General features: G+C 36.2%; 1 protein-coding gene across 8 annotated transcripts in view; it reads left to right on the top strand.

The window, feature by feature from the left end:
- TSPAN12 (tetraspanin 12) overlaps nt 1-18,844 on the top strand; it is a 62,858-nt gene extending 44,014 nt beyond the window's left edge. For all 8 annotated transcript variants that reach the window (XM_026713113.2, XM_087934053.1, XM_087934056.1 and 5 more), the window contains 3 exons: nt 7,742-7,849; nt 12,192-12,335; nt 17,374-18,844. In XM_026713113.2, the coding sequence (XP_026568898.2) occupies nt 7,742-7,849; nt 12,192-12,335; nt 17,374-17,679 (558 nt within the window). In that variant the 3' untranslated portion in view covers nt 17,680-18,844. The remainder of the gene's footprint in view (nt 1-7,741; nt 7,850-12,191; nt 12,336-17,373) is intronic.
- Nucleotides 18,845-20,576: the final 1,732 nt, after the last annotated feature.

The raw sequence follows: 20,576 nt of genomic DNA, 5'->3' as shown, positions 1-20,576 counted from the left end.
TCCACATTAAAAAAACTAGCTATTTCTAGTTTAGATAAAAAAGAATTTCTGTTTATTATATTGTATTATTATATTATCGGATCAGATCAGATCATAATATTTTTATTACATGCTGTAGCAGTATATCCTTTTTTAAAAAAAATATGGACCTGATTCATATATTTAGATAATTTGTAATCAAGGTGAATAAATTAAGCTAGTGTATTAATAAAACTTGTTTTGTTTTATTAAGTCACAGTTGGCTTCATGTTGTTTCCGTATGATAGAGAAGAGCTATCTGTCGGCCGGTTAAGAGCTTTATTAATGTCTGCCTAATCATATCAACTGATCAATCCAGTTTTGCATATTTGTCAAAAATTCTTTGGGTTTAAAAACGTAATCTGTTTCAGTAGCACTTTCCATAATTGTTCAAGTGAGTTGTGTGTGGAAACAATATTCATTGTCATTATTGTACCATGCCTCTTCTTCCAATGCTCTGAAGAAGTTGAATCTTTATAATCTGCAGAAAATGACTAGGCACTCAATCTAATCCAGATAATATTTGCTGTTGGGTGCTATTGGAACCATAGCTAGCAAAATTATGTTGGTCTCCCAATATGAGAATTATACTATGGTGTTGTGACTGTTGTTGGACCAAGAGTGGGAAGACCCAGTTTAAAGTCCCGCTCAGCCCTGGGAAACTCACTGGGTGGCTTTGGATAGGTGCTCTTTCACAGCCCAACCCAACCCAACTAACTATTGAGGAAAAATGAGAAGAGGTAATGCTATTTACAATGCCCTGAGCTCCTGGAAAGAAGGTAGGGCATTAATTTGACAAAGGTGTGCAATAAATACCTACTGACTGAGATGTAAACCCTGGTGTGTTCATTAAATTTTATTTTCAGAAATGTGGCTGCAGAAAAACAGCCATCCTACTCATTCACATGCAAAATCTTAAAATCATACCTTTAAAAAAACCCTTACTCAACGTATTTAGGATTACTTATTAAAGTTCAAGCAAGATTGTATAGCATTATACATTCAGAAATGTAGGCAACCACATTTCTGAATGGATGTTTTTCTGTAAATATAGATGTTTGTGCTAAAACCACAGCTTTGTTAAAGAGGCAATTCTGTCCTTTCCCTTTTCAAGCTAGAAAAGTGATTCATTCTTGCAGACGAAAAGTATAATTAGAATGAAGAAAACAAATTGGCATGTTATTGTGCTAGCTGTTGAATTCTCCTGTCTTCTTTTTCCATGTGGTACTTATTTATGAAGAGAATGAAAAGAGCTTTGTGCAGAGTTGCTAAAATAGATCAAACAGCAGCAGTCATGTCCTTCCTTCCTTCCTTCCTTCCTTCCTTCCTTCCTTCCTTCCTTCCTTCCTTCCTTCCTTCCTTCCCTCCCCTGCCCTCCGCTGCCCTCCGCTCTCCTCCTTCCCTCCCACTGGAACAAAAGGGATTCCTGGCACTTCTTTCATCTGAAATATCCTGCTAATAGTTTTCATCAAAATTCATTCCCCTGCTATCTATGCATTCCACCGAGAGGCTATCATTCTAAATATAACTACAGTTAAAAATATTATTTTCTCTAAATGTCCGAATAAAAATGGAAGCATAGCCACGTGTGTTTCATTCACCCCATGAATTCTGCTGTCCTTGGAGAGTTTTATGGAGAAATGCTTCAAGAGAATTGAGGCTTCTTGCCAAGGTACAAGTTGAAAATGTTCACAAGGAATAGGCATTTCTTTAGAAGAGTTAGTAGCTGAAGAAAGAGCCTCCCCAGTGGGCCTTACTCTAACTGGCTAGATGAATGCCTGCACGAAGGAGAATCAATAAAACCCAGGGGTTGAAGGATGATAATAGCTCTTCTTTCTCTGGATGAGAGACTTGTACATTTCTCTTTTATTTGGGGTTCTTTAGCAGTTACTATCTGAATTAAGTCCCTATTTTCTTTCATTCGGCACATCTATAAAATGCTGTCAGTAGCTGGCAAAATCTGGAATTACTGGAATTCACTCACCTATTACTGGTATGTTTTGAAATAAGTATATTGATTTATCATATTTGTGTAACTGCCCATCTCACATGAAAGGAAGTATCTTTTAAACCAGACAACAGAAAATATTGCTTCATTTCAGTGTAACAGAACAAACAAGAACTTGTTATCCGATTGGTCAACCCAGCAATGTATCCGTTTTACCAGGAGTGGGATGCCAGGTGCTTTGCGCGGCACAGCTGAGGTTGAAAAATCAGGAATAAAGTGGCTTTCCAAACACCGCGCACCCGCACGCAGCGCTTTTCAGCTGTCCGGCGGCACAGCTTAATGGTTTTTATACATGCACGAAGCGCGCAAGCACATGCAAAACATAGTCATCAAATTGGTAGTAACACCGGTTGAATCCCACTGCTGCGTTTTCCTAATCTCATAAATGAACAAATAATCTTCAACTTAAAGCAGTTTTTTTAGTGACTGTTTAAAGTTACAGTGGCACTGAAAAAAGTCAATTATGACTGGTTTTCACCTTTATAGCATTCCCCATGATCATGTGATCAAAATTCAGATGCTTGGCAACTGGTTCATACTTATGACCATTGCTGTGTCCCAAAATCATGTACGATCCCCTTTTGTGAACTTTTGATGAACAAAAGCGACGGGAAAGCTAGATTCACTTAACAATTGTGTTACTAACTTGTCAACTGCAGTGATTCACTTAGCAATTATGGCAATAAAGGTTGTAAAATGGGGCAAACTCACAGATGTCTCACTTAAGAACAAAAATGTTGGGCTCAATTGTGGTCATAAGTCAAGGACTACTTGTATAAACCTGTGTACATTAAATCATTGCATTGCATTTTTTTAAGATGCCAACCTCTTCCTTCCTGCTCTTAGATATGCAATATTTTTGTTTTAAGTATATTTGTTCTATCATAAAAGATAAAATACAAAACAGAAAAACAAAACAAAACAAAACCATAGATTTTTTTTTGTATGAGCAATTTCCATGATATAAATTATTAACAGTTAATAATAATGGTCTGTCTGTCACTGCACTTGGATTCAAATTTTCATTTAAATCGAACAAAGTGTATTTTTAAAAATCGATGCAGACTTTTGGTTGAATGATTGGAAAAAGAGTTTAATTTGCAGAACTATCCATTCAGCAAATGGAATTCTTATCCTCTTGAATGCAAGGTTCTTCAGGGGGACAAAATTAAAACTAAGATAAAATATTTGGTTTTATTGTGTTTCACTAAGCTTTTTAAAAATGTTCATTCTTTTTAATCTTAGTTTGATCCTTTTTTTAAAAAAAGTAGCATTTTGCCATGAGCACATTACAGATGCATTTTCCATAATGCATATTTGTTTTATTTTTTGTCTTCAGTTGTATCATTAACTATCATTTCAGTCCTTTTAATAACTTTCAATATTTGAAGGAAAAGCAGATTCAAATATGAGATAATGTTTTTATACTACCTATCTCCATACATTGTCACATTGCAGTTTTCTATATTTGTTTATTACTGCGCAGATATTTGTTGTTTCAAGCACACTTCGTGTGTTTTTCCATTGACATTGGTTATACCTTTGGAACTTTCCTTTTTTTTTTTAGTATTTTCTTTTCTACTTACATTATACAGTATTTAATTTACACACCTTCATTGTCTTCATCTGTTGTAAAAGACAACACTTTGCCTTTGACACCTTAGTTAAATAAACATTCTTTGTTCTGCATATATAGCATACTGTATTCAGTATACTTATCTTGAAGCGATGTCATAACTTTCTCCAATTTAGCATCCTTCAGATGAACTGAAACCAAAACTTTCAGAAATCCTGCCAAATCTATCACATCTGCAGGACACTAGTTTGGGAGATTCTAGTTTAAATAAATATGTATGTAATTACTGATGATACACTGTCTTGTTTGCCTTTGTTTTTAAGCTATTATTGTTTTTATATTCCACCGTTGCAGATTTTTGGCAGAGTTAGTTTTATTGTTTTGATTTTTTTTTAATTCTTGTAAAACAACTTGAGTTGACTTGAATTCATTGGACAACCTATACGAATGTGTAATACATAAATGTTATCTCAAAATATTTGCAAGTTTTTTTCTGATATATTTTTCTGCACCCTGATTTGGTATTTTATTAAGGTAGGGGAATGAAACTTGAACTGAACATCCTGTTTCAATTTGTGTGAGCACCTTTCTTCTATCAGTAGACATAACTGAGAATCTCAGAAAGTCTTCTACTGCACTGAGTAAATGGTTTTATTTCAGGAAATATATTTGCCATTTGATTCCAGATTATGATTCATGGTTTAAATATGGGCCAGGAAAATATGATGCATGAAATATCTTGGAACTTAGTCTTTATCAGTCTTGGCCAACATGGCCAACAATCATGGATGATTTACATTGAATCCAGCTGTCAGGGTTCCGACCAATGCCCTAATAAAATTAAGAGTCTCAAGCCATTTAGCAAGAATAATCCAGTTGTTTATTAGGAGCTCCATGTCAACAGTACCTAGGTGAAGCCAACTCTGGCTTCACCCAATTCCTGCCTTGCCTCTGATCCTGTTTGCCCTCCCCCTAGAGTATGTTACAGTCACATTCCCCAACGAAGCAATTTCATGGGTCGTAGAAATCACTCCCTCCAGCTGTTGTGGGTTTCCGTGGAGATGGCCTTGACTTCGGCTGGCTTGGCTGTGTCTTGTTTTGACTGAGGTGTGAATTCCTTGGTGCATCTGTGAGATGCAATTCCCATCCTCCTGCCTATGGCAAATTAGGAGCAGGTCAGGAAAGCTTCGCGAGTTAACATTAGCTATATCCTGAGGGCTACAAGTTCTCCATCTCTGATTTAGAAGTTACTACATCTCCTTATCTCTTGTATGAATTGAATTATTTGTTATAAAGAAGAAAGTAGGCTCAAAGCGATTCCTCAGACCCGGAGAACAGTAAAAGTTTCTGCTATTTCTCATGAGGCATAAAAGAGAAGAGGAAAAATAAGGGAGGAAGATGGCCTTATTACAGTTTGTCATTATCGCAGGAAAACCTTGTTTCCTATTATCACAAAAGTGAACTGGTTCGTTTTTTTTTTGGGTCGAAAGTAATATAACATGTCTAACTGGGAAAATGTGCTGCTTCATTCACAGGGATTGTTATTCATAGCACAGATTTTGAGTCAATGCTGGGAAGAACATTACTTTTTCACTATTAGTTTTACTAGCGAAACAACTGAATCTAAACAAAATAACTGGCCAAAATCAATCTATACTGTATAACAATTTTATGTCAATTTAGTGGAAACCCAAATGCCTAAAGAAGAGCTTTTTAATGCAGGGATTAAAAATTTGTCTGGGATGATTTAAAGACTCCTGCCTTGGGGCGAAGGGTTGGACACCAAGGTCCCTTCTAGCTCTTACATTCTATGAGCCTTGTTTTTAACGGCGGGGTTGAGGTGGGAGAAAAGGACTGATTTGTTCCTTATTTGATAAATGATATTTTTCATGTAGAATGCATTTTTGCATTCAGTATATTCCAAGTATTAGCTCAGGGGGGCACGGATGGGGGGGCATGAAAAACAAGCTGGTGTAAGGTTAGGTCTGGGCATTTTTGGAAATAAATCTTATTTAGAAATCCGGAAATATTTTTATTTGCTTGATACAAAAACACTGATAATAGACAAATCATGCAGTTATCTTTATTCTGGAATCTCCGGACAGTTTGTTGCAGTGTGTTATTTGCTTTACACTAAAAGTGTGTGTGTGTTTGTGTGTGTGAGAGAGAGAGAGAGAGAGAGTATATATATGTGTGTGTGTGTGTGTATCGACCACATGCGGTTATCTTTTTATTGGAAGTGGGAAAATTATCTGGATTTGAAGGATGCCCCTGGCAAAGAAGGACTATAGCTGTATGTTCACAATTTCTTTCAATCACTTGCATTTACAGCTGAAATCAACAATGTCCACGCTATAAGTATGAACATTGATGTTACTGAACAGCAGCATTTTTACCTGAGATGCCAGCTGGTGGTTACAACAGTGTTGTGTAGATGATCAGACATTCCTGGAGATCTTCATTTAAACATTGAGACTGAAATTTTAGTTGTGTTCCTTAGAGAGTTAGGCTAGTTTAAGCACCTCTTTTTCAAGTTCATAATGTAAATTGAAAGGTTTCCAGGAAGATTGTAGAGCTAGCCGATTATTTCCAATTATGTACAGTGGTATCTTGGTACTTGGCATTAATTCATTCTGGGAGGTGCAATAAGTATTAAAAAGGTCAAGTCTCGAACAAATCACATGACTTGCCATGTAACCCATATAATTTTCTGTCTGTCCCTTTTCCTTATATCAATGACCTTCCCAAGCATGGCCAACTTCTGGCTATGTAGCCATCCTCACGCCTTTTGCAATGATCTTCCCAGCATGGATGACTTCCTCTCCATTGCTCACAGCTGTCCCCCTCTTCTTATAGCAGCACGTTGAGTACTAAACAAAAGTCGATTACTGGGACAATATTTTCATGTCAAATGCGTTGAAAATAGAATGTGTTTTGAAGCAGTTTTATATCCAGGTACCTCTGTAGTTGCAGCAGAATATCCTCAGGCAACCTAGCAGCTATTATTGAAAGGTAGTTTCCAGTTTTTCCCAAGCTTGCCATTCAACATGGTACTCAATATCATGGCATTGGGCCTGCCATCAGGCAATATAGAATAATCCACTTCTTCTATGCAACAATTGTTCAGCTTCTTTTGTAAACACTTCTTTTGTATGTTGTCTCAGTTATTTTTTTTTCTGTACCCATGTTTTTTTCAGCATAGGAGTTAATTTCCAGATTCCTCAACATCTTCATTGTTTTCCGCTACACTTGTTCCAATTTGTCCCTGTCCTTTTTAATCGTGGTGCTCAACGTACACACAATATTCCAAGTGATAGGATAAAGTGAGTTAATAACATCCCATAATCTGGATTCTGTAACCTCTGTTAAGAAGGTAGCATTTGCCTTTTTAGTGGCTACATCACACTGCTAACTTATGGTTAATAAAACACCTGGATATATATCTTAAATTGGTCCTTTTTGAAGTTGAAAAAAAATACTGTATTAGTCTCTAGTTAGCACAACTTGGAAATGTGAAAAAGAATGTTTTTAAGTATTAATGTTGCAAAGTATATAATTTACTTTTAAGAAAGCAATCAATGGAATAAACATAACGAAACTATACATCAACATATTGATGTATTTCAAAACATCAAAGCCAATTGATTATTTTATTGATTTATTCCTTTGATCAACTCTTGCATTGTCTATAAAAAACAATAGCTGGGTGTTTGAGGGTTTTATTTATTGAAGGGTCTACTTCCTGTAAAAGATAAATGAACCTGCTATGTATATTTGGTGCTGTAATCAATAATGTTAACATTGTAAATGATATTGGAACTGGAATTCATATGCTTTGAGGCTTTATTACAGAATAACTGAACATATGATGTAAAATTCTCTCACGAAGATAACCTTGAAAAGGAGATTAGTTTGAACAACACCAGAGGAATGCGTTATAAGTAATATGTAAACATATTTCCATTAATTTCATGGGTTATGGTCTGAGGATGGCAAATGTTCTCTCTTTGCACATACCCTACTTAGAAAATTGCTTCAGAAGTATATTTAACAAGCAATTTCTTCAGTTGCTAATGTGTTATGTTTACAGCTTCCTGTTGTGGCAGTTGACCATTCTTTTATTTTTTCCTCCCCCTCAGGTCCCTGTACAGTGGTCAGATATGGTAACTTTAAAAGCCAGAATGATCAATTACGGCTTACCGCGTTATCATTGGCTGACCCATGCTTGGAATTTCTTCCAGAGGGAGGTTAGTCAATAATCATGTCTGTGAATTATAAATTACATTTATATGTAGTCAAATTAAATGAGATAGATGTGATTTTTTCTTCTTCTTCTCCTAAGTCCTGTTACAGTTGTAAATGTGATGGAAAGGAATGCATAACTAATTCCAATAAATGAATCAATATAATGAATAATCTGCTCCCACCTCCTGTCCACATGATGGATAGGAAACTGCCACATAGTTAAGCTAAAGATAAACAGCAGGAGAAGGCAATTACTGATTTTGCCTTGATTTTGAGTATCTCTGAAGCTGGGCAAAAATTATAACCACGATTAGTAGTAACAATTTACCAGGCAATCCTGCTTCATTCAACTGTCCATGGTTAAAATTATGATTTTAATCTACATGAGCCATATAGTACTGGAGTTGATGGCGTTGAGCCTTCAACTCCAGTACTATATGATGGCAGGGTTACTTTTCATAGTAAAAGGGATGGTCTGCATAAATTATGGAAAGGAAAGAACTTAACATGTTCCTGATGAAAAGATCTTATATGCTTTGAAGGCCTTGATTTAAAATGTATTTGAAAACTTCAGTGTTTAAATTTAATCTCTGGAAGTAAAGTCGAAGAAAGCCTAATTATTTCCAGAGAATTACAAGCAGTGTTTCCATAGATTGTGTGACATGGTCCAGTTTTATTTCTTGCAATGTAACTGATGGTGAAACAGCACGAATTTGTACATTAATGGAAACAAGGGCACAGAAGAATATTAACAAGATGAATAGAAAGTTAATAAAATATTAACAAGAAAATAGAAAATACATGGAAGCATGAATAAAAAAGCCATTTGTTTTCAGATACTTCTTCCCGATCAGACACAGTTTTAAGTATTAGTCATTTTCTTGAAATCTGTACATTTAAAAATTTCTTGGCTGAATTGTTAAGTTTGTTTTAGAAACATTAAATAGGAAAGCAAATGCAATTAATGAACTGCATTCTTCAAAAGCTCTGAATCTATTGAGGAAAAATACAGAGCCATGGTTCATCTTTTTTGATGCAGCAGCGGGCGGCGTGGGGGGAAGACTTTTAAAACCCTTGGTTTAATTTTCCTGGGAGAAAAGGGCCTTATTCTCTTTGCACTTTGGTGTTCTGTTTTAAGAATTGTAACCTTAATGAGTGTTGGGCTTCTAAGTGCTGAAATTGTTACAGAGAGCACTTGTGGTGAGAAACAGTTATGGGTGCTAATTACAGACAGCTTTTTTCTGTTTCATTGGGCAAATGAGAAGATTATGACCCTCATTATTACACCAATCGCAGGAGAAAATGTGCAGTAATTTTAAAGAAAAAAAATTAAGAAATAAATAAACATTCCTTAGTGGCTTAGTTTAAAATTATCTTTCCGGAGAAGCTCTCTGGTGTAACCATAATATTGGTGCATTCACTGAATGATTCTGATTATTGTTAAACCTGTTATTGCTATGCTATGTTGTGAACTTTTTAAACTTTTAATATTTGTTTGCTGCCTGTTGAATTGAAGGGTTAGGATTGAACGGATTTGGCAGATTATACTGAATTGGCAGATAAATCTTGTAAATAAATAAAGGCTAACTATGGACATGCCAAAAACACTTACATGGACACACATGGAGATTGATAGAAGAGACAGATGTTGTTACAAACTGAGGGCCAGAGTCAGAAGTACAGAAATGCCACTGCTGTACTGAATAGAAATCTGAACAAGATTTCTTCAAAGTCATCTGGTTTGTGCAGAGACCAATTTCCAGTTGCCCTTTAACCAATGCTTTCCAAGTTACCTACAGAAATATTCTTAAACGAATCCATAAAACATAGCTAAGCTAAATAGAAGAGATGCAGATTAGATATATCAAAATACCAGACAGCAATGACCAGAGTAACAGAGTAAAAGAAATTTGCATTTTCATCCTGACACGTTTTATATCCCAATTGGATTCATGCATGCAGTTCTCAGTTCTATGAAGAGCCGTGTTGAATGTAATATTGGGCCTCTCACCACACATAGCATGTGTTGTTATAAAATATGGGTGCCAATGGGCTGTTTATCTAATATCTGGTTTGAGATATTTTACATAGATATTTGCTATGCGTGTCCATGACAAGGAACTTGGTGAAACCTTCCATATTTAAATCATTGTATCTAAATGCTCTAATTTCACTTGAGTATGTGCTCTCCTGAAATGCTCGCGGATTTTGCATTTACAGATAGTCCTTGCTTAGTGACCATTCAAAATTGTGATACCCACTGCCCCCCAAAGGTACTTAACCTGATTTTTGAAGTTCTGAAGGCCATAACCCCCACCCCCGCCCGTGGTCAGATGATAGCATTTTGGGTACCATGGCAACTAGCTTGCAGCTGTGGCCATTTGTAGCATCCCACAGACACATGTCTGTGATTTGTGATGTTTTTGCAAGTTCCCAGCATTTACTTCGAGGTTCTGGCAAAAAAACAACAACACTTTAGATAAAATGGATTTGCTTAATGACCTCCACATTTGCTTAACAACCACAACATTCACAGGAAAAAAGGTCATAAAATTTTATGCAATCATGAGGTGATTCACTTAATGACTGTAATGACTCACTACCACAATTCCTGGCTCAATTATATTTGTAAGTCAAGGACTACTTGTAGATATTTTTCCATTTTAAACGTGTGTTTATAGTAGCACTGCCATTTCAATATGCTGGCCTTACTAAAATGTACCTATCTTTCTTTGAACTTCTACATTTAAAAGTTTTGGATTTTAACCCTTTTTTAGACAGCTGAACAAGAAACATAAATGCTAGAATTCATCATATACTTTGCTTGTTGGACAACCTGAAGGATTTTAATCTGAAATTTAGTCTGTTCCATCAGTCATAGATTTGGGTGCCTTTGATATTCCATAAAAATATTATTCAGAAATCTGGGAATGGGCAATTTTGGTTTCCTGTAAATTTTCCATCTCAGCTTCCGCTCTCCCAAAGTAGCTCTCTCAAAACAAAATAAATATTTGTTTGTTAATTTATTTATATTTATCCCGCCTTTATTGTTTTTTTTTTGAATAACTTAAGGTGGCATGCATATCTCACACGCCTTTCTCCTCCAGTTTTCCTCATAACAACAACCCTATGAATTGGGTTAGGCTGAGGGAGGGTGACTGGCTTACAGTTATCCAACTGGCTTCCATGCCTAAGGCAGAATTAGAACTCACAGTCTCTTGGTTTCTAGCTTGATGCTTTAACCACTGACTAGACCAAGCTACGCTCTCATTTTTTATTTTTTATTCATTATTTTTTATTTATTTTACATTAGAAAACCGGTAAGATCATTAGTCCTTTGGCCAATTGTTATACATCATTTAGAAATCTAGATTCTGTCATGAGGATTAGAAACTTTTTCTGGGAAAATGAAAAAGTTTAAATTGTCAGAAAAACGGAATTATTTTATCCAGCCTTAATAGCACAGAAGTGACAGTTTATACGTTAGATATTTCTTGCTCTAAACTTCTGTAAATTATACCCAAATTCCAATCACATTCTCTTGCCAAATATGCAAATCTAACTTTTGAAACAGACATATTTGTGAAATGCATTCTAGGTAGGTCCACAGCAATTTTTGGGTGGCTTTAATTAGAAAAGCTGACTTATAGTTTTAGGAATAAAACTAATTTGGTGTATTTCCCATTTTAACATTATGCTAACTCTATCTGACCATTTACTGTTTAGCTTTTGAAAATATTTGGAATTTGCTTGCTTCCTACTTTAGTGAGTACCTGTCTTTTTATTTAACTAAGAACACATAATTTTATTTGGGAAACAATTTTTTAAAGCTAGGATACATTAATTTCCTAATAGGCATGCCACTTTGTTTTGTTTTTTTTCCATTTTAAAACAGAGGCTTTGCTTACTGAGATGAGTCACAAAGCAGAAAACAAAGGCCTTGAGGTTTGGACGATAATTTTCACATTTGTATTTTGAGAGGAATTTCATTTAGGCTCTCTTGAAGTTTACAAAACATCTATCTTCAGACACATAAGTGCTTTAGGTAGTTCAATCAAATGGAAGGATAAGATGGTGTTTGGCCTGGTCAATATTCCAAGCTGTTTTTCTTTATAGCTCTAAAGAGTCCTTGTTTTCTCCTTTGAAAAGAGGTCTCCAAACTTGGCAACTTTTAAGACTTGTGGACTTATGGAAGTTGCCAAGTTTGGGGACCCCTCTTCTAGAATATTGATATTCAAAATGAGGCTTCCTTTAGAGAAGTTGCGAGCTTGAATGCAACTCAGAATTGTTCACTGCATTCTGTGGTCCTACAAGCATCATACCAAGGTGACGGTTCTTTTGCAGTTTAAATGCTGCGGAGTGGTGTATTTCACGGATTGGCTGGAAATGACAGAGATGGATTGGCCTCCTGATTCCTGCTGCGTGAGGGAATTCCCAGGATGTTCTAAACAGGCACACCATGAAGATCTGAGTGACCTTTACCAGGAGGTAAGAATTTAAGCAAAACCTTCTTCTAAGCCTGTGGTGTGTTTTATTTGCTACAGCTGCTTTCCACTTACAGTATAAGCACATCAAACTAAAGTCTTCAGCTGCATGCCGACCTTGATAGCGGAATTTGGACTTTATTTTTTACTAGACAACGCGTACCCCATTTGCGTCATCATTTCAGAGTATTTCTTTAGCTGAACCAAGAAACAGAATGGGTGGGCGTAAAAGCAGTGGGAGTAGGAATGATTTCCTACTTCTTGGAAGCTTCCCCGTTGAGTTTCTTTGTCGGAATCCGACGACGGGTATCAAAAATGTTCCCTTCCTTTCCCTTCACAGATAAATGGCTGCTGCTGGGAGGAGAAGGAGTGAGAGATTGTGAGATTGATTGGGAAATTGTCATAGAACATTGAAAATGAATGTCACATGACTTCAGCAGCAGCAGCCAGTAGTACTGAAGCAGGCACAGCTTCCCCAAATTTCATTCCCACAGGTCCTAGAATTTGAATGCATTCTGGAAATTGAGGTACCTTGGTTTAAAAATTGCTTCCCTGTGATGCACTGTTTCACACAGTTGAAGGTCATGATAATGAGAATTTTTAGTATTGGTGTTCGTATTAGAAGTACTACTAGTGTGTGTATGTGTGTGTGTATTAAAACAGGGATGAGCATCCATAAGAAGTGGGGTACATGTAGTCCACCAGCACTCTCTTGGAAATATTCAGAGCCCCCCTAGAAAAGGTAGAAAAATTATTGAGTTTGGGACAGTTTTAAAAGAGTCAATCCAGCCTTAACCCCTCCAATTCTAATTCCTTCTAGAGAAAGGGTCATAAAAGTTGGCTCTTCTTACTTTGATGGTGTCAAAGTATGTTTCTAACATGTCCCTTGTGACTTTCAGGAGCCAAAAAAAATTAAAAGTCTAATCCCGGGCCATTTTCTATAAGGAAATGAGTTCTTTTTTTTTTTTTCCTATGGGAATTTCTCTTAAACCATAACAAAATTCTTGATTTTGTTCTGATCCAGGAAGACCCAAAACAAGGCACAAGTCTTATTCCCATGTAGCAATATTTAGATGCAAACCCTTTAGGAACTTGGAGATAGAATTGCTACCATGGCCCACAGATTCTTGGTGAATCTGAACATTCAAATCAAAGGTTTCATAGGCAGCCCATCCAGAGCTAGTTTTTTTCTGAAATAGAGATCAGTCGTCAAAAGACAAATTTGGCATGACTCTCTATATTTTTTCATTCTCTTCTTCCAGCAGGAAATTATTGAATGTTCTTATTGGTGTCCCTGTTAATCCAGCCAAAAATAAAAGTTCTTTTTAAAGGAATTTAAAACATTAAGATATATTTAAAATCCAATGCAATACCTTCATGAATGGGAAGTTTGGAAGCCAAATGGTCTAACCCAGCGATGGCGAACCTTTTTGGCACTGAGTGCCCAAGGCATGCACACACACACCCCAAAATGCACATGCGTGCCTTCTAGTAACATATCTGATTACTTACATCTGTGTTTATTTAACAGTTATATCTATCCCATGTCCAGGATAGCAGAATGTTGCTGAAGTCTAATAAAAAGATGCCTTCAAAAATCCAGAATTAGCATGGGGATTTTACTCTAATATTGAAAAGTCACAAGAACATTCGCAAGGCAAAGGCCAATCTAAGTGAACAGAATGTTTCTTGGACGAAACATAACAATTGAGAAGATTTTTCTCATCACATCGCTGGGTAAATAGATCTAGAGAAAGTCAGTTGGAAAAAGATACAGGTAATCCTTAGTTAATGACTGCTTGTTGATTGGCTGAAGTTATAACAACAAAGAAACTTGTCACCAATCTTGTTGACTCCATCACAACGCCCCCCCAAAATCACACGATTGTGATTTGGGAACTGGGCACCTGGTTTACAATTATGACAGTCACAGCATCTGGCAACCACTTGATCCCATTTGCAATCTTCTCTGCTGGCTTCCAACAAACAAGTCAATAGGGAAGTTGCAAATGGTGATGTTGACACGCTTAAAAACCGCATAGGATCCACTGAACAAACGCAAGTGGAATTGCCCGATTGCTGTTGTAAGTTGGCAATGTCACACGGTGTCAAATTTTACAACAGCATCACATAGCAACACAGTTGCTGGTCTCAATTACTATCCTTAAGTGAGGGCTATCTGTATTGGCATACTGATGGAAAGTCCTTTACATGCCAGAATCCCAAATTGAATATAGATTTGCGAGAAAAGCCCTTGGAATTGAAACGGAAAATGGAGCAACCTTTTGTCACAAATATTAGAATTTGTCAGAACATTGTCATTCATAGGCCCTTAATTGTTACAGCATTCATACGATCTACAGGCCTGGGTTGCCTGTATGTACACTTTTGGGGGGGGGGTCTGTCCCTCTTTCTATAATGTGTCTTTCTTGTTTTGTATCTTCACAAAATCTTTTGTGCAACCACATTGCCAGCTTGTAGTCTGCTTCGTTCCTGGATCTTCACTGAAATTGCTTGCGATTGTTCAGTGCTACCTTTTTAAGAACTTCTATTCTATCCATATTCCTTTCTCATAAATGTCTCCCTACAACTTGCTATTGCTCTACATTGTTTAATGTACCCTATAACTATCATTAAGTATTGTACCTGATGATTTTTGACTCTTGATGAATGTATCTTTTCTTTTATGTATACTGAGAGCGTTTGCACCAAGACAAATTCCTTGTGTATCCAATCACACTTGGCCAATAAAGAATCCTATATTCTATATTCTATTCTATTCTATTCTATTCTATTCTATTCTATTCTATTCTATTCTATTCTATTCTACTCTACTCTACATTTATTAAAACGGGCACAGATTCTGGGGTAACTAAAACCCCTCTTTTGCTTTAATTTTATCTTTCCTTTTTATTTGGATTTTCTTTTGGAAAAGCTTTTCCTTTGTACAACAGCCAGTAATAAATAGTAGCAATAGTAATGCTTTTATTTGTTCTTTGATTTATTTTATCACAGATGCTCTGTACAGTGTTGCCAAATTCATTTGCATTGATTTATGAGCAGGTGTAGGTACTTTTAACAGTGGAACTTTTCCTCCTTTTTTTGTTCTTTTGAACAAAACCTATTCTCTCATTGATGTATTTCAATCATTGGCATCATTGCTCCCTTCATATACTTTATACCTATTAGATGATACAATTTTTATGCTAGGAGTTCAAGCTTATTTTGTTCTCTTCCCATACCCGGAACACTAATATATAGACAATGAAGGCCACGCACATCTAAATGCTCTATGCGATTTCTTTAAAGAGCTTTAAAGAACGTGGCTGTCATTTTACTCCAGCTTTCCTTTGCTTTACAGCTCCTCAAATATATTTTAAATGTTTTATATATTTTTCTTCTTAATAATGAATTTTTAAAAATATTTTATAAGGATTGTTTTTCAGTACCTGTAGTTTTGCTTGCCCAGAGTTGCTTTTAGTGAAATGAACGGCTATATAAATAGAGAAAACAGAAAGAAAAAAAAATATCACTCCAAACAGCCAGGTGAGCCAATCTTTGAGGAAGGTTTCTGGGACCCCCACTCGGAAGGAAGCTGAGTAAATGGGCTAATTTTACAATCCTAATTTTACAGTTCCCCCGCTCCGCTACTCTTTCGAATGCTCATCCTTGTGCTGGGAAAAGTAGCAAGAAGGGAAGTGATGTCCGTATTTTCATTCGTTGGAGGGAAAAAGTTTAAGCAGAAACACAATAGGGAATACACATGGAAAGGAATGCACTAGCATCAGCTGTTTGTCTAGCCCATTTGCAGCTGCCAGTTAAGGAAAAAGGAAGGCTGTTAGCATGAAACGGATTATAGTCTGGTTCATTACAAGGCAACAGTGCAGGCTGGCTAGAGAGTTCTAATTAAGGTCAGAGAGTTCACCTTGTTAACTTGTAGTTAGCATTTTTTTTAAGGATACGTGTCACCTCAGGAAGGCGACCTCTCCACAGCGCTAGCGGGAGGAAAACAAAACCCCGCTCAGGCACAGGATAGTACTGGCTGTAATGATGAGCAAGTGGTTGAGAGAAAGAGAGAGGTGGATACTGTGAAGGTCATAAACGCATCATTAGTTGCAAAATTTCTTTTTCATTTCTGTTTCACTGCAAATGGTTGCTGAAAAGGTAGTCACTAAACAAGGACTGCCTGTGCATTTTTACCAGTCTTTGTAAAAAATGCAATATGTGCCCACAATCTGTCATTCCAAAAACTTTAGCCATAGTCCTAGAAATAAAATCTGCACTAGCCAGTCATTCATTTGTAATACTTTTCTTTCCCTTTTTTTTTTGTCTAATTCAGTGGAAGACCATTTGAACTCACAAGGTTTTCCTTCCTTGACAGGCTAATATATAATATCTAGGAAAAGGGTTTTAATAAATATAAAGTAGGTAGCTGAATCTGATAAAACTGTTTTTTGTGTAGATACAGAAAATTGGAGTTGGAAGGGACCTTGTAGGTCATCTAGTCCAACCCCCTGCCCAAGCGGGAGACCCTACACCATTTCTTACAAATGGCAGTCCAATCTCTTCTTGAAAGTCTGAAGTGATGGCACTCCCACAACTTCAGAGGGCAAGTTGTTCCATGGGTTGATTGTTCTCACTGTCAGAAAGTTTCCCTTATTTCCAGGTTGAATCTCTCCTTGTTCAGTTTCCATCCATTATTCCTTGTCTGGCCTACAGGCACTTTAGAAAATAGCTTGACCCCTTCCTCCCTGTGGCAGCCCCTCAAATATTGGAAGACTGCTATCATGTCTCCCCTGATCCTTCTCTTTACTAGACTAGCCAGGCCCAGTTCCTGCAACTGTTCGTTGTATATTTTAGCCTCCTTTAGTCCCCTAATCATTCCTGGTTGCTCTTCTCTGTAGACTAGATTATGACTCTACTCTGAGTCAGTTGGTCAGAATTAGAGAGTAGCTGCTCCATTTGAGGTACTCAGATTTTCTGATTTCAAGCATCTCTGGGCACAGTATAGATATGCTGAATTTTCTTTTCTTGCTCCATAGGGTTGTGACAAAAAGATGTACACATTCCTGAGAGGAACTAAGCAGCTGCAGGTGCTTCGATTTCTAGGAATCTCCATAGGGGTTACCCAAATTTTGGCTATGATCCTTACAATTACTTTGGTGTGGGCTCTGTATTATGACCGCCAGGATCCACGCACAGACCAAATGCTGTCTTTGAAGAATGATGCTACTCAACACCTGTCATGTCATTCTGTGGAGTTATTAAAACCCAGCCTGACAAGGATCTTTGAGCATACCACAATGGCAAACAGCTTTAACACACACTTTGAAATGGAGGAACTATAGCGCAATCTGCCAGGCTGTGATTTCTACAATTTAAATATAGCCATTATTTTGGATCCTGGACACTGTATTTTAAGCTGTCATGGAAAAGAGGCCACGGATTGAAGATTCTCTTAAGGACAATTGTTTTTCTTTTCTCATAAAATTTGTTAGAGTTATGTAATGCTAAAAATAATTGTTTTACAAAATAAGGACAATTTGTCATTTTTCACAAGATTATATGCACCATGTAAAAAGTAGATCACTAGTCTCATTATATTGAGTGAAAAAAAAATAGGCAGGAATAGTTTCAGGGATGTCACCTATTCAAAGTTTTCACTTCAATAATTCTGTTAGATTGAGGATGGAAGTCTTCAGTGCTGAAAGCCCCACAGATGATAGAGGGTGATAGATAATCAGTGTTCAACAATTACATATAATTTAAGTGATTTTTCCATTTCATTTTCAAGGAACGGAAATTAGCAAGACACAATTATTGAACGTGTTGCATTCAGATCTGATTCCTTGCAGTTGTTAATCACAGCTGAGAAAACCCTGAACTTGGGATCTTAAAAAAAAGACACCCTCTGAAAATATGGCAATCTTATCAGTTTAATCCATACATAGAACTGCATGTGAGAAAAATCATTCACAGTAGCACTGTGGTCATGAATGTACTGATGGGAGAGCCCTATGATACAGCAGATGTATGATTTGCATTTGGAATGTAGCTGTCAGTGACATCCAGGCATGAAATCCAGTTACTTAACAGTACGTCACTTCTCAACATACAAGTATAAACCCTGGATCTTCCCTCTTTTGTTTGTGCATTGCAATACCAACATCAATGGATTTTTTTTAAATATCATAGTCTCATATCCTGCAAGCAAGCAAATAGTTGGCTTATCCCACAATAAAGGCACAAAGAACAGCTTAAGGAGAAACCATGACAACTGTTATTATTAAATAATGGTGGTAATTGCCACTAAAAGAATCAGGGATAGATATGTATATAGTAAAGTGTGTATATGTGTAATAGAACTGCTATCAACATGGAAATTTGGATTTTTGTAAAAAGGATAATCTTATTGTAGAATCATTTTGTTTAGTTTAAGGAAATATGTGAATCATTTAATTTTTAATGATTGTTAATTTTCAAATTAAATTATGTGGACTGAAGGAAAAAACATATTTAATACTTAAGTGTATTTGTTATATGTGGATTGCTTGTGTGAATGTGCGTGAGTGTGTGAACGTTCACCTTAAGGAGATAATTCTATTCATATGTTTATTTGCTGAAACTTAAGTTAAAGAGGCAATCTATATTGTCTCCAACGAAAAGCTCCTTGTAAAAGTATTCCAACTTTTCCCCTACCCTACTTATTTTTCAGTAAGAAATTTGGAGGATGATTTACCCAGTAAACCACTGAAATAAATGAGAATAAGGCTCACTTAACTTTGCTTAAACTTTGTACTTAGTGTTGTGGAAATATATATTCATGGATGATTTAGCTCATTTGAATACCACGGAACTATCTCTTTTGCAGGAATTTTTCTCTAGATCACCTGCTATCTGTCACATATTTTCATTTGAATGTGCATATTTGATGGGGGGTGGAGACTAGTAGATGCCTAGCGGTATATAATTTGTATGGATATTCATTTCCATTTTGTAATCAGGACAGTCATAATGCTGCTTAGAGAAACCATGATTTGTTACAGTATAACCAGACAACAGCTACATATGTATCTTCATCTTAGCCTTCTTCTCTACATTAATTAATGTATTAATTAATTAATTAATGCAGTAGCTTAAAAGAGAACCTCATAGTTTGTTGAGTTTTTCAGTCTCCAAGAAAGAAGATGTGATTTAAATACAGCCTACAAATTAGGATTGTAAATGACAGTTTCAACTATAATTTGCAAAACAAGATTCTAGGGAGTATGCAAAAAACATTTTGCACTTTGATCATCATGGGAAATTGTAACTGAATAAAACTGATTTATTAAACCCAGAGGTTTCCTTGAAAGCTGAGCATACAAAGAGGCAGAAGGGGGAAACAAAGAACCAAAGATTGATCTCATGACAGTACTTGTATCTGCACTTTTGATTTTGTAAGTACACAACATGGATTAGCTGATCAATAGGCTAAACAACAGGTTATTTTGGAGGAAAAAAAACTATGCTTTTTTTCCTTCTACTTAGAGAATATGCATGGGAGCCAATCCAAATTGGGATTCTGATGTAGGAGAGAAAAGAGATTAAACTATTTGCTCATGCAATATTCTGATTTGAACATCTTGAGCTCAAAAAAGAAGTTCAATAGATAACTTTAATAAATTATCTTTTGGCAATTGGGAAGAATGAGAAACAATTTTGAACCACAGCAGAAATCAAAAGCTCCTTCTATAGAGATATCTTGATTCCAATTAGGTTCCTTGTGCATAGTCCACATAAATCTACTAATTTAATTTTAAAGGAATGTCTAAGTTTGTCCTTGTTTATGCAATTAAAGATATCATCTTTATAGATTGCAAGAAAAAAAAAGTTGCAACTATTTTTCATGTTGAATACTGGGGTGGCTTAAATTCCCACAAGACAACTTACTTATTGAATTCTAAAAAGTGTATCTTACTGTATTTTATATGTACTGTAGAATTAATTTTCAACTAGTATTCCTTTTCTGCATTTTATAAGGAGGCAGTTGAAATTATTGTGTCTCCTGAGAGATACTGTATGGGTGTCAAAATTAGTTATCCCCCCATTGTTCTTTGCAAGCTGAACATAGCAAAAGGACTGGGCTGAAGCAAACGTTTGGAAACTAGCTTTTAAGTGATTGACCATGTGCCTTATCTCTCAAGCATGATGCATTGAACTTGTGAAGTTTTTATTCTTACACAATTCCCATCAGTAGCAGCGA

This window comes from Pseudonaja textilis, chromosome 5 (genome assembly GCF_049901715.1).
Source record: "Pseudonaja textilis isolate UNSWEBS1 chromosome 5, rPseTex1.2, whole genome shotgun sequence".
Lineage (NCBI taxonomy): Eukaryota > Metazoa > Chordata > Lepidosauria > Squamata > Elapidae > Pseudonaja > Pseudonaja textilis.
This window is presented reverse-complemented; position numbering and strand designations above follow the sequence as displayed.